The sequence below is a fragment of the Nilaparvata lugens genome, chromosome 2 (genome assembly GCF_014356525.2).
Source record: "Nilaparvata lugens isolate BPH chromosome 2, ASM1435652v1, whole genome shotgun sequence".
NCBI classification, from domain to species: domain Eukaryota; kingdom Metazoa; phylum Arthropoda; class Insecta; order Hemiptera; family Delphacidae; genus Nilaparvata; species Nilaparvata lugens.
Genome location: NC_052505.1, coordinates 12,023,846 through 12,039,318, shown reverse-complemented (window position 1 = coordinate 12,039,318; position 15,473 = coordinate 12,023,846). Strand labels below are relative to the sequence as shown.

General features: G+C 35.7%; 1 protein-coding gene across 1 annotated transcript in view; it reads right to left on the bottom strand.

The window, feature by feature from the left end:
• LOC111047516 (acetylcholine receptor subunit beta-like 1) overlaps positions 1 to 13,075 on the bottom strand; it is a 118,496-nt gene extending 105,421 nt beyond the window's left edge. The window contains exon 1 of the mRNA XM_039419989.1: positions 12,486 to 13,075. Within this exon, the coding sequence (XP_039275923.1) occupies positions 12,486 to 12,546 (61 nt within the window). The 5' untranslated portion in view covers positions 12,547 to 13,075. The remainder of the gene's footprint in view (positions 1 to 12,485) is intronic.
• Positions 13,076 to 15,473: the final 2,398 nt, after the last annotated feature.

The following is a 15,473-nucleotide window of genomic DNA, read 5'->3' as shown; positions in this document are numbered from 1 at the left end:
AGGCTAAAAATAAACTTTCTACCGGTGATATTTTTCGAAGTTTTTCGATTTGTATATCATCAAGCTATCAAAATGAGAAAGTTTTCTCAGGAAAACATTCATTTTCCGATCATTACTCTTCGAGATATGCCCAAAGTTTATATTTTTGGAACAGAACATTTCAAATTCGGTAGGAGAAAAATCCATGAGATCTAGAGGATAGATTCTTCATGGTATTTTTGATCTAGTAAGACAAACATTCTGTGGATATATCAATTTTTGAGAAAGTTATTCAATTTATTAAAAACAACTTTTAGTTGAGTTATTTTTGGTAAATTGAATAACTTTCTCAAAAATTGATATTTTCAGAAAATTTTTATTTTATTATAGATTATGAAGAATCTATCCTCTCAATCTCATGAATTTATCTCTCACCGAATTTAAAATGTTCTGTCTCAAACATTTTAACTTTGAGCGTTCATATCTCAAAAAGTAATGCTCGAAAAGAAGGTTTTCTCAAGAAATCTTTTCCATTTTGATAGCTTTGATTTTCATTTTAAAAATATCACAAGTAGAAAGTTTATTTTCAGCCTTTGCACAGCCTTAAATGAGCTGTTAATATCTACTTATCTGGAGTAGCATGTAAGCATTTATCCGCCTATAAAACTGACCAACTGCTCTGTGTCATGAATACAACAAACAAATCCAACCACATAAAACTTCACAAGACTTCGAACCTCATGCTTGTGGATGAAATATGACAAGCTGAGTCCAATGGTGGAATAAATGCAATGGAGACGGAAGAGAATTCTTACTTTCAATAGAGAACATATTGGCTCGTTCAATATACGATGTCTGAGAGCTCTCTCATAAGAGCCTTATCGATGATTAACGACGGGCTTCAACGGCACGTCAAATCCATATTGAAGATAGATTGCTGGCAGGGTTTATGTCTGGAAGGCGAATTTATTACATGGAGGAGTGCGAACTGATGAGTCTGTTGTCGGGAGAGGCAACTGTCGGCGTATTAGGAAAGGAAAACACGGAGGCGACCGACCGTTGGATTGATAGCGGTTCAAAGATCGCTAAAAACTTTTCCGACCACTCGCCTCCCGAATATTAAACGGCCATTTCGATTGCTGGCCAAATATTGAGAACGGGCATCGTAGCGCATGTTGTCATTCGAAAACCGACGCACGATTGTTGCCCGATGGCTTTGAACATTTACTACAAATGGCGGCATCTGCGTCTGCAGCCGCTCTGCAAATCATTTTCATCTTCACTCCTGTATAGGCTATCGTTCAACCTTTCCGATTCAGCTACTATGAGATTCCCATTTTGAATTCTATGAGATTCTCAACACACGGTTAAGTTAGGCAAGCTACTTTTTATCAAAATTTATTTATTTATATATTCATTCAATAATACACAAACATTTGCGTGCATAGTGAATACTACATTTGATTTTCAATTCCTTCAAACAGTTCTATTGCATATCAAATCTATGAATCAAATTTATTATTTGATGAGATTAAATTCATCATCTTAACATGTTGTTTTGAAGGTAATGTTATTGGATGGGATTAAATTCATCATCTTCACAGGTTGTTTTGGAGGTAATGTTATGGGATGGGATTAAATTCATCATATTCTCATGTTGTTTTGAAGGTAATGTTATTGGATGGGATTAAATTCATCATCTTCACAGGTTGTTTTGGAGGTAATGTTATGGGATGGGATTAAATTCATCATATTCTCATGTTGTGCTTAATATTCATTCATATTGGTTGATAGAATTAAAATCTCTTAATATTGTCAAAACCATTCGTTTTTAGTTTATAGTATAGAAATCATTGGGTAAAGAGTTCATTAGAGATTGTTGATGGTGTAACAACAGAGACTGGTATCTTCAATTGTTTTAATGAGTTAGTGGTTTTGACACTATTCACTCGTTTTCAATCAATATGGATATCCACCACAACATAACCTTCACAATAAAAGAGAATTGTGAATAACTTGATCTTATAAAATGATAAATTTATTTATAAATGTGTTTTCTTCTATTCAAATCTGCTTCAAGAAATCAAAAATATAGTTTAAATTTATCAATCAGTATTATTTGAATTCGAATATATACATGGCATTTGAATGGATAGATTGATCAATAATAAATTATAGTTTGTAGATAAGATTCCTCTATCAATACAACTATATATACAAACTTGAGAAATTTTATACTAAAAGTAATGTCTGTCCCGCCCATCGAGTTCCTTCAAAATTAATCATAAATGTATAAGGAAACTGAATAGAACGATACATTCATTCATGGGAGTGGTGGAATAAACTTTGTGACATTATCAACTTCCCAGATATATATCTCAGTATGAGGCCCATCAGTATCACTCAGTATCACTTCCCATCATAGTGAGAAATGTTATGATGTTTTGCAGATGAATATCTGCTCAAATTTCAGTTTTGTTTCCATGAACTAGAGAATGAAATAAATTTGATATTGACATGAGATAAATTTGATACAAAGGTAGTACGGAGATGTATCATGTTTCAATGAATGTTATTTTTATCGAATTCTAGTTGAAAACTTGAAGCAATCTCCAAGTTCGAATGACGACTTGCTTTTGATGGAGTTTGTTTCTCAGTAGAGCAATGGTATTCAGAAGCATGGAGCTGGGAATTGTGTAGAATTGGGATTGTGGATTGTGTTTGATCTCTTGTTTACTTCTCGTTTGACTTTCCACGGTTTGCCGAGAAAACTGAGTACTTTCATGTTTTGAGGTTCATTTTATACAAATAGTAATACAGTATAATATATTACGATTTTATAAATGTAGAGCAATTTCATGGTATTCCCATGATGTTTATCAAGATTATTATTCAGTCTTCTACTCACTACTCTTTACTATTGGTTGGATCAATTCAATTCCCGACGATTAGAAGTGGGAACTTCATTTGGTAAGAGAACTTATGATGTATATAAATATAACATTGTTATAATAGATTACTTGTATAATACGCATTATGAAGACCGTAGCACTGGTCAATTTAAAATTATTAATTTTTACATAGATAAAGTTTATTTCTTGTGTAGAGCATAGCGGTCCTACTACTCTAGTCTTTAATTTATTTTATTCTAAGAGAAGTGCACTCCAATAGGGATTATGCCTAGGTGTGCTCATGTTTATTTCGCTTTATGTTTTTGTCATATAAGGCAAAATATATAATTTTCATTAGTATTTTTAAATGGTACAATGTTTTGTAATAATATTATGTTGTGCGGAATAAATTATTTTTTGAATTGAAAAAAAAATAAATACAATTTGCAGTCATTTTGAGAATAATACTGGAGAAGACAAGAGATGAGAAAGTTTTGGTTGAACGTTAGTGTCTTGCATTTTGCAAGAACCTTGTCTGAAGCAATCTTGCATACTTGTATGACGCCATTCTGACTGACCAACCGAACGTAAAATTTTTATCTATTTATGGCAACAGTAATGAATTTAATGGAACTCAAATCCAATATTGTAGTGATGACCAGTCACTATCTAATTTCCTCTTGAAACAATTTGTGGTCAGTGAATTTGAATGATATTTCCAATAAGAGTAATAATAATAATAATAATAATAATAGTAATAATAATAATATAATAATAATAATAATAATAATAATAATAATAATAATAATAATAATAATAATTGACAACGAATCTATGACCTTTTTATGATTCCATTAGAATTTTTATTAGAAGTAGATGAGTTTTCTGACCTTACCACCTAGAACTTGGATGAAGCAAGTAAAGAGCGACATGCGCGAGAGAAATTTGGCAGAGGGTGATTGGATGGTTAGAGTGAGATGGCATGTGGGATGCAAGAGACGGCTTGAGCTTTAAATCAAACTCACTGTATAGTAGTATGTAAGCCTAGTAGTAATGATAGCCTACTGTAATAGTACAGAAGCAGAACGTGACACATGCCGACACAACGTGGGGCATTAAACGTTGAGAAATATTGCTCATGGTTTATGATTATAATTTTGGTTTTTGGTTTAATTGTTGAAAGTTTATAATTATCAATTTTAGTACATGCTCATGCCCCTCCCAGGAGCAGAACGTGACACATGGCCAGAGTGTGAGTATGGAGTTTCCTTTGTCAGATTGTCTAATTTCTTCAAGAAGAGAGAACCTATTTTTGTAAATCACAATAAATTTTGAAAAAATCTTCCAGTTCTTATTATTTTTTAATCGGAAATTTAGCTGAATAGGAGAGAAACAGCAGTATCATTAACAGTAATTTATTATTCTAATTTTTACAAGAATGCACTGAATGGGAGAGAACAACACTAAGGGTACTCCTAAAATAACAATAACAATTGCACGCAACAAAGTAATCACAAACTAGAATGAATAGCCCATTCTCACTCAGTCGACCAATCTGTTGTGTATTCTCAGAATCAATAGGAATCACTTCTGGAATGGAAATCGTATATTAATGCGGAACAGAGAGTCTGAATAAGCCTGGAAAGTGCTCCTGCTCGAGGAAGGTATTTTATTACAATGTTGGTTGCAAGTATAGTAATACTGGCAGCGGCTGTGTGTCCAGACCGCTAGCATTACTTTTTATCTAGCTCGACCATTATTTGTTATTCAGATTATGGGCTTATAAAAACGCCTGCTGCTGTGTTTGGTGCATTCAAAGCAGGCGCAGCGAACGTACTCTCACGTCAAACATGGACGGCTCTTTCAGCCGCGGTAAAGAAAGACATCATAAAACATCTCAGACTTGCTTGCATTAAGAAAAATGGTTGCTCAAGGCATCACAGTGTTTGTCCCGCTGAAAAACCAGCTGTGCCTTCGAGAGCAACTGAACAATTCAGGGTGTTTCCTCAAAATATCATCACTATTCTAGTCTACTTTGAAAAAAGTAATATCTGGGAGACGTTGCTCAATTCTACTCTGAAGATTGAAATATTCAGTTCTTTATTCATCCAGAATCACAAAAAATTATAAAAGTAACACAGGATCGATTGAGTTCTATTTGGGATTGACCATTTGGATTATTTTTGACCATTGACTATTTGTGACGGATTATTTTATTTCGAAATGAAGACTTTTTACATGATTCGTGTTCTATCAAGGAGAGAAACTCTGAAATCGACCAGGAACAACATGAAAGCTTTGACACCAGACCTTACCCAGCCAGGTTACACGACATTTTATAATCACGAATAAATCCAACAATGACAAGACAATACAACTTGAACTTGGAACCAGTTCAATACAATTGTCAAGGAGAATCGCAGTATTGTTGTACCAACACCAATACATCTGGCATGAGAAATGGTTGATGTACCAAAACCAATACACATCTCATGGAAAATGAACATTAAGAATGAAGAATCTTCTGAATAGACGGGAACAGCCCTACAATGAATATGTCTGCAACGATAAGTAGCATTATAGTTTAAGACAAGATTAAAGATACTTTGATAATAATTGATCTCTATATTTGCCTTAAAAATACTTATTTAACATGGACTTGGAATTCATTGCATTCTACATCTTGTCTAGGATTTTCAGGATCTTTCCTAGGCGGAAACAAGCCTTCAATGAATTGTCTACAATGATAAGTAGCATTAAACTATTAGAAAATATTAAAGATTTTTGATAATGATTGGACTCTACATTTTCATTGAAAATACTTATTCAAAATGGACTAGGATTGAAATGAAATGAAAAAGATTTTATTCATCCAAAAAGTAGTACAATAACAGGAAAATCTGTTTCTTATCATCTAAACATAGAAATGTACAGTAATAATGATGTAACAAAACGATAAGATTCTTTTATAAGAATGAATAGAACAAAAAACGCCCCGAGGCCTAGCCTGTGTGGGGTGAATTCAGTTCATCCTACATCTTGTCTAGGATTGTTTTTAAATGTAGGATGTATTGACTTTTATAATAACGTATGGCATAGAAACGAAATAGGCTACATTATATTGTTCAATGACCGTCTAATGGTTAAAGGGCTCTTGTGCGAGAGGCTAAAGCTCACATCGAGCTGTAATGCCAGAAGTGGAAGATTGAATTATATAAGATGTTATATCTGAAATGAACCAGAGTTTCTAGAATCTGTGTGTCGAATAGCAGGCTACTTCCAGACGAATGTCTCCACCAATGAATACAAATAAGAAAGAATATAGGAGGGCGAGAATTTGTAATGGGAACGTAAAGTTATTGGTACATTGGTTGATTTTTCAGGCAGAAAATGCGATATGAATGAGCGTTCAAGTGGTAAGCGAGGTGTGACTGTGAGACAGAGAACTCTGCACTACTCTAACTTGTGTATCGCTTTGCCAGCATCCTTTGTGAGCTGAAGATCGTAGCAGGCTGAGAAATGACCTGTCATTGAGCTTACATTTTTGAGGTGAGCTGCTTCGCGCCTTCAAGCCAGAAGAAATACGGTGAGCCGCTCACCCCTACTCAATATTGCAGTGAGAGCAAGAGCTGAATAATGTGGCTTCGACTCGCTTAGTCCCTCAGCGCCCTGAGTGCTCCCCTACAAATGATCGCCTGGTGATTAGCTGCTCAACCCAACAATTACCCACAAAACAATCGTATCCCAGCCTCTCACATTGAATTCAAAACACTTCCAAACATAAATTTTAGTTTCAAATGAAATGTCTATGATAATTATTATTGAAATTTTCACTAGGAACAGAGATGATGTATGCTTCTCCATAATAAGGTGGAATGAGAGAGATGAAACATAGCTCACATAAATTATGTGAAACTGAAAACATCTCTTTCATATCACCTTACTATTGTTTTCTTCACTGTTGATGCCAAGATGAGTGTCAAGTGTAGAATATTAGAAATAAATAAGTCTCAAAGATTAATACTCAACGTGTGTAATCTCTATTAAAACATGTAGGATCGAGTGAATTCCAATCAACAAACTATTAAATATTATAACTGATTTATGTCATCTGTTTTGCATAACATCTGGTTTCTGGTATACTACATCTTCCCCCTTTCTTCTTAAGTTCAATCTGCATATCGCAGTTGATCTGCGTGGCATCTTCTCATCGTTTCCTCAACATTCACTAGGTATGAGTATGGTCCATTTACTTCAACGATTTTTCCTTTTTTGTAGCCTTTGCCTGATCTGTCTAGTATCCATACGCCATCGTCCTCTCCGAACACCTTTGCGTTGACTCTCGGCTTGCTGTTCCCTTGTCTAACTAACTCTTCCTCTACTCTGTCGTTAACATCTGGTAGTAATAGATCTATTTTGCAGCGTAACTCGCGACCGAACATCATAAAAGCAGGTGTTTTTCCCGTTGCTCTCTTTGGGGATGTTCTATGAGCGAATAAAAATTTATTTAGTTTTTCTTGTAAGGTGCCAGTACTTCCTTTTGAAATTCCCATACGTTCTTTGAACGTTCGTACACAACGCTCCGCCAATCCATTGCTTTTTGGGTGATATGGGGTGATACGTGCATGTTTTATGTTCAGTTCTTTGCAGAAATTTTGGAATTCATACGAAGTCAGTTGAGGACCGTTGTCACTTACAATTATTCTTGGGTAGCCAAATTTAGAAAATAGATCTTGTAATATATTGATCGTGGATTTTGTTGTGGTTGTTGACATGGGTATTACTTCGAGCCATTTCGATCTAGCATCTACAACGACTAACCACATTTTCCCTAAAAATGGTCCTGCGAAATCTATGTGGATTCTAGACCACACTTCTGTTGGAAAAGTCCATGAGAAAAGTGGCATCTCAACATTTCTGTTTCTGTTTTCTTGACATGCGGTGCAGTGTTTTACATGTTCCTCTAGATCTTTGTCCAGTCCAGGCCACCATACTTGGAATCGTGTTTTTCCTTTCATTGCTACAATTCCTGGATGACCTTCATGAAGAATTTGTAGTACTTTTGTTCTTAATCTTGTGGGTATGACTAAACGACCCGACCAGAGGAGTATGCCATTTTCAAATGATAGTTCTTCTCGTTTATTGTAATATGGTAGTAGTTCTTTGTTTACATTTGTATCTGTTGTCCAACCACTTCGGAGATAGTTTGTAACTTTTGCAAGTGTTGTGTCATGTTTTGTTGTTTCTTGTAAGCTCTTTGTTGATAATGATATATCTTGAAATCGAAGGTGGAAAAGATGTGCTCTATTGTTCATCCAGGTTATCACCAAAATTACAATTTCCTGCGAGAAACCTTAAATCTAGTTCAAATTGAGTTATGGTCTCACCTTCATTACGGAATCGTCGAGAAAAACAAACTCTCTGGGATAGAGGTGCTTGTGGTTTCGTGTAGTATTTGTTTAAGACTTCTATCGCATCATTAAATCCAATGTTGTTCATGGGGGTCGGATGCATAGAATCGAAAACTATCTTGAATGGTTGCGGTCCCAGATTCTCAAGTAGTAAGTCTCGTTTTTTTTCTTCGTTTTTGATGTTTCCATTTCGTAGGAAAATCTTGAACCTTTCGTGCCAATATATCCAATCTTCGGTTGTTCCGTCGAATGGTTGACATTTGCTGTGATTTTTATTTACCGACTGCGCCATGTAGAATATTAGAAATAAATAAGTCTCAAAGATTAATACTCAACGTGTGTAATCTCTATTAAAACATATAGGATAGAGTGAATTCCAATCAACAAACTATTAAATATTATAACTGATTTATGTCATCTGTTTTGCATAACATCTGGTTTCTGGTATACTACATCAAGGAAAATTATCACTCGATACAAATAGAGAATAACTTTTTGAAACCAAAATTTAAGTGGAATACCAGATATTGTTATCAACTGTTTCTGTTGTTTTTGAGTGAAAAAAGACCAAATTTTAGAAAAGTCGATTCATAACCTCATTTCGGACTTCTAAAATATTATCTGAATTTGGGAGTGAAATAGCACAAGGAGTATCCTTAGTTTTACCATTCAGTGCTTCCTTGTGGAAATGAATGGATGAAAAAAATACTGGCATATCTGGCACCACGGTAATTGGATTGGTGGATTTCTCAAGATGGTTTAAACCTGAATGTTTACCTAAATGTTTGTCGAATAGACAAGTTGATTTACATCCTCTTGAACATATATGAGGATAGAAATTGAATGATCATCATTAGTTAAGGGATTAATTATGGCAGTGCTATCGTAAGAAATGCATTCTCAATTCTATTGGATCATTCCAAAAGCTTCTTTAGCGAGTTATGATTGATTGAAGATTCTATGTTTGAATGCGTTTCTCTATTGAATTAATGAGTTCATCATTATTATGGGATAGTTATACCTATCTATGCAATGGGAAACATCACTTTCAAATTAGAATCTATAGTAGAATCTTGCCAAATGTTATCAAATGTTATCCTCTCTAACTGCATCGAATGAAGAAATGGGTTCAATTGCTATCATGATTTGCACATTTACTGGTATGAGAGATCGAGATTTTGCACCCGTTCAGCTCTGTACAAACGTTTATAGTAAGATGCAAGTCCGTGATTGTCTCTTTATAAACTCAATTTTTTATAATGAGTATTAATGATTATGCAGCAAACATTTTTTAAAAACTTTGTGTGGCTCATAGTACTTGGGAAAACTGGGTAGATTTGAGAGTTCGATACTTTCTCCATTGTGCTACTATTCACAGAACATTATTCACAGAATGTTCGCCATGCAAGGTAACTAAGCTCAGTGAGCTATTTGAAGAAGAAAGAAAATATTGATAAGAATTTCTACTGATGAGGCCTTCTACAGGAATATGGCCAGTTACGTGATACTGATATAAATGTAGCGAAACGATGAATCCTCCAAACGACTCACTGGGAATATCCATAACCGTAGTTGCTTATTTTGTTATCTAGAAGTAGTTGCAGACAAATTATTATTCAAGGATGGGCATCGTTTCAAAACAGGAGGATTATATTGATGGATATGTGCAATTAGGCAGTAGCAGCTCAATGAGAGCACCCAAACCCCAATCTACGTGGATTGAACGTTCAAACGCATCTAAGAGTTTACGGTTGGTGAAGAGAGACAGGACCCTCACCATGAACTCTATTCAATTTCCTGAAACATGAGTCCCACATTTGGGAGTACCTTCAGAAAGCAATGCTGTTAAGTGAGTATTCTAATGAAACGTTAAACCCCTTCAAATCAGATCAATAACTAGATGCTATCATACATTATCAGGTGAATACTGAAATCAATCGTTGTCATTGAATTAGAATAGAATGGACGCAATACCTTTATCACGTCTAAACGTTTCAATATTGAGGAATATTGGGAATATTCATGGAACGAGGCAAATGATCAAAGAATTTTGGTAAATGAAAAAGAGGTGAAGGTTTAATAATTATAAAGTGCAATTTAAATTCCAGTCCAATAATTACTATCATTAATTGATACTTCACAGACATCAACGGGAATTGATGTCATTAATGTGTAGAAGAGAGCTGAAGTTGCTGTTCAAGTAATACTATAGAGAAACAATAACATAAGTAGATATCCCATGGTATAGGGCGTTTATGTCGCAACTTTTACTGTTATCTCAAGCCGATAGTCCACGTAGTTCTTTCCCGTGAAGCTTTATGACGCTGGTAGTCTCTCATATTGTGCCGTTCATACACTCTTACCCGGTCAAAACAGTAACATCGACAATAATCGACAGTAATCGGCCTGAGATAACAGTAAAAGTTGCGACATAAACGCCCTATACCATGGGATATCTACTTACGATATTGTTTCTCTATGATAATACGCTCTGAAACTTGTAGAAATCACTGGTCACTGTGATTAATAATCGTTCTATAATCTGGCAATTACGAAACGCGGTCACTGAACTACAATATAATTTTCCTGACATGGCACTAATACTGATGCTATGAGTGGAATAGAACTCAAGGTGTTTGAATAATAAACTTTAGAGCTCACAGTCATCACTGTAGAACCAGTCACACTAGATTTCGTATTATAGATGATAAACAATCAAGTTTAGCTTAAACGCTATTAAAAATCAGTGACAGTATCCTCTCCTTGAACCCTTTATTCATTTTTTGTGGCTTTTGAATGTCTCACATTCACAGTATAGGCTACTGTTAGAGATCAGGATTGATGAGTAATAAGTATTCTACTCAAATTTATAAGTATTTATAACTATTCCACTCAAACGTTGAATTTTCTTTCTAGATAAGTCTGTAATCTGGTCTAGCACATTCAGTGCCATTTTTTGATTACCTTTCTTCTCAGTATCTAATATCAGAGATTAGTGTTGATAAGTGAATATTCTAGCCTCTCTCTTCAGGTGAGTTCTGGTTTAGCATCTGGAATATCTGGTTAAGCAAATGCAGTGCCCAACCTTCACCTGATATTTCAGTGCACTAGGATTGCCTAAAAAAGAGTCCAATGAACATGCATGGATTGTTTATCATATTGAAAGTAGACCACTATCAGAGATTAGTGTTTATAAGCAGGCATTTTAGTAGAACGTCAAACCTTTCTCTTCAGATAACTCTATATTATGATCTGGTACATGCAGTACCCAACCTTGACATGATAGTTTAGTGCTCTAGGATTGCCTGCAATAGGTTGTAATGAGAATGCATGTAATGATTAATGTCAGATTAGCATAGTGGTTGGATGGTTGTCGATAATCTTCTGGTCTGGCAAAACAGTGCCCAACCTTGTAATCATAGATTAATATTGTAGGATTGTTCTTTATAATGAACACGAATGATGTGATGAATGTCTAACCAAGAATAACACTGGAGTCTTAGTTCAGATCAGCATAGTTAAAGAATGATCATGAATGATCTTGTCTGGCACAAGCAGTGCCCAACCCAACGATTCTACATGCTTTAAGATTGTTTGTTATAATGAACATGCATGATGTGATGTATGTCTAACCAAGAATGATAACACTGGAGTCTTGGTTCATATCAGCATAGTGGAGGAATGTTTGAGCATAATCTAGTCTAGCATGAGCAGTGACCAATCTTTAGACATGCTAGTTTAATGGAGTTTGTGGATTGTTTGTTATAACTGACCAGGAATGACACATTCAGGTGACACAGAAGACTAGCATAAACATGGCTATGACATAATGGTTATGGATAATCTAGTCTGACACATGTACTGCCCAAACTTTTGACAGTCTCAAGGATTGTTAGTTATGGATAACATGCATGATATGATGAATGCTTGACCAACAGTGATAACACTGTAGTCTTGGTTCAGATTAGCATAGTGGCAAAATGGTTGTGGATGATCTGGTCTATGCCCAACCTTTTGACATGCTCTAGGATAGTTTGTTATACATGCTCTAGATTAGTTTGTTATAAAGAACATGCATTATATGATGAATGTTCGACACTGTAGTCTTGGTTCAGATTAGCATAGTGGGAGAATGGTTGTGGATGATCTGGTCTATGCCCAACCTTTTGACATGCTCTAGGATAGTTTGTAGTGATAAACTGACCAGGAATGATGACGCCGAAGACTAGCAGAACCATGGCTGTGGCAATAACGACGGGGTTCATGCTGGCTGGTGGGACACGTCCATTGTCAGGCAGGCTCCATTCACCACACGCGCACTCAATCACCACGCTCGTGTTTACTAGAATTATTGTGCAGCCTACACCAGAGTGCAACTAGAGTGCTGCTGTCCCAGAGTCATGACGGCATCGCCCAACAGCTGGCCAGGCTGGTGATCATCGGGGTGGTGGATTAGCCTGAGGGGTGCAGTAGCAGTAGTCAGCGGCGGCTGTGGCGCGAGCAACTACTGACTGTGTTTGTGTCTGAGAGCGCCATACTGCAGGACTGTCCCAGCCTGCCAGCCGAACCCCGGCGCTATCGAACCGACCCCCCCTCCTGCGCAGACTCCACCACCCTTTCACCCCTCCACACACACGCACCAACAATTCCCACCCAATTTATTACAATACATCAAACAACCACATCCTCCTGAAACCTTCTCAAAAATGTTTCAAAATCAAAACTCCCCTGAAACCTTGAAGCTACTCGAAACACCACATCTTCTAAGGAGTGGCTGTAAAGATAACCTTTCGTGTCCTTTTTGGGAGGAGCTGGCTAGTGCCGAATTAGTGCCGAGTGACGCCGAAAGTTGTGCTAGTGTTCCCGTTTCTACTACGGCTCTTTCTCGACCCCCTCCTCACCCCACCCACAACACTACTTCCTCGGGGGAAGCGTCGATCATCGGCTAATCCCGAAAAATTTCACCAACTCACGACTTTCTTCCGACCAGAAGCGATCGAAACCAGAATGTCAGCAGCAGCTGCAGATGAAAATGGTCCCAAATTACAGAAAGTCAATTATGATGTTGATGAATGTATTAACAACTCATTTGCTAATTTGAGTTTGGATGGAATTACCCGTCAAATAGTGATTAGAAACTAAGTCAACATAAACTGAAAAGTAGACTGTACAAAGAAGAGTTTTAATCTGATTCCTCCATAGATTTTGTATAGGAAATGACAAGAATGATAGTCAGTTATATTTCTCTGAATTTTTTGATTTATAATAGAATAGTTCAAAACTGGCCGATTTTTATTGACACTCTTCTATATCATCATCAAAGTAAAGTAAACTTCTGCTACTTAGCAAATTCCAGAAGATCATGCACCTGTTTTTATTTGTTTATTTTTTTGAAAAAGGAAATAAATTAATGTCTCTATTTATTATTCATTCAAGATATTTTATCTAATGGGTTTGTTCAAAATTAAAATGATTGTTTTGATGTGGAAACTCTTTCATATTACAATCGAGTTTTCATTTAATCATAGATTTCTTCTCTCATTATCTTGGCTGAAGTGAAAAAGGTCCAAGCTTCTTCATAGGTTCATCTGTTCAGCATTGAGTACCGTTTCTATAGTTATCAATCAGAGAGTTTTGAGTAGAGCTCAAGTGACATGCAACATGTCAAGAAGGAAAATCAAGACGAGTCCTGCTGATGGAAAGCAAAATGCGTGTGTTCATGACGCATAAGTCGGTATGCACCAAGGATGGTATACAGCTATACACTATACACTATTCTTGGGACCTATGCACCTCTACATTCCTCATTGGTATGGGACCATGGAAAAATCTCTTCAAGCTATCTTAGAAAGGATCTATCAGCTACTATGACACAATCTGCAATCAAAGAAGGAAAACAATTGATGCAATTTCTGTTCAAAACTCTACTTTTTCAAGTAGAGTTGGGCTGTAATCTGGGAACTAGTAAACCAATTTAAACCTCTACCCATAGTTTCGTGGTCATGACTAATACGGTTAACCAATTAATTATACAGTTTCTATGAACAACATATAAAACTTAAAACCAATAAGGCGGGAAGAAAATTTCTACCTCGTACATGGTCATAAGCTTTCCACTTTAGCTTGATCATTAACGGTTGGCTGATTTCAATGATTCCACTGAAAGTTAGGGAAATATTATTTAATTAGAATTATTGGTTGAAGCGTACAAAGCTTATCTGTGATAGTTATGTATCTGAACATGAATTCTAGTCTGTACATGTTATGCATTTATGAGTATCATTGAATAAGTCTGTCTAGTTCTTTGATAGTGACTGAATTTTTTGATAATGGCAGCATAGATGCTTTTGGGGACTTCACGATAATTATCTTGATAATTATAATTGATAATAAATTCTAATTCTTGTAATTTGTATGTATAGTTCCACTTACATTTTCCAATGAATAATTCGTGTTATCACTTATAATCCACTTACTGTTATCTGAATCTTATTTTTATAATTTTTATCACACATATTGTAATTTATAGTAAATATAACTACTGAATAATTCTGCTTGCTGGAACTGTCCCCCAATCTCAGACGCATAGTCTTACTGGGGGAATTCCACTCAATCAATATGTTCTTTGTACTGTTTTTGTAAAAATGCAATTCTTATTTTGTTGAATATCGAATAATATAAATATGTACATGTATTGTATGCCAAGTGGAAATAAACGAATTGAATTGAATGATCAACCGATAACTTACAAAGAAGAATGCACTTACGATATGAGTAGTTTCTAACTCGTACGAGATGAGATGAAGTGTTGAGGGCTGCCGCTGAAAACAGTAACAGTAACTGTCCAATGCCCACTCACTGATCTTTCTAAGCGATTAGCATATATCAGCTGGTCAACCTTTTGCATATGCAGTTGCCGTTTATTATTCAAATTAGAAGCGATTTGCAATTATTGAGCTGGCCTTAACAGAGTTGTCTACAGATTAGATCCGCCATGATTGTCATTACCCAGTGCAACCAATTTTAATTTCATTCAATACTGTGCTCTGAGTATAGTGTCACTGATAGTGAATCACTGATCGTCACTGTAGCTTCAACCCTTCTTGATTGAAATCTTATAACGTTTCACGAAATAATGCTAAGTTAAAATTATTTAAATGTGATTTTAGGATTTGTTTGGTTTAATTTTCTC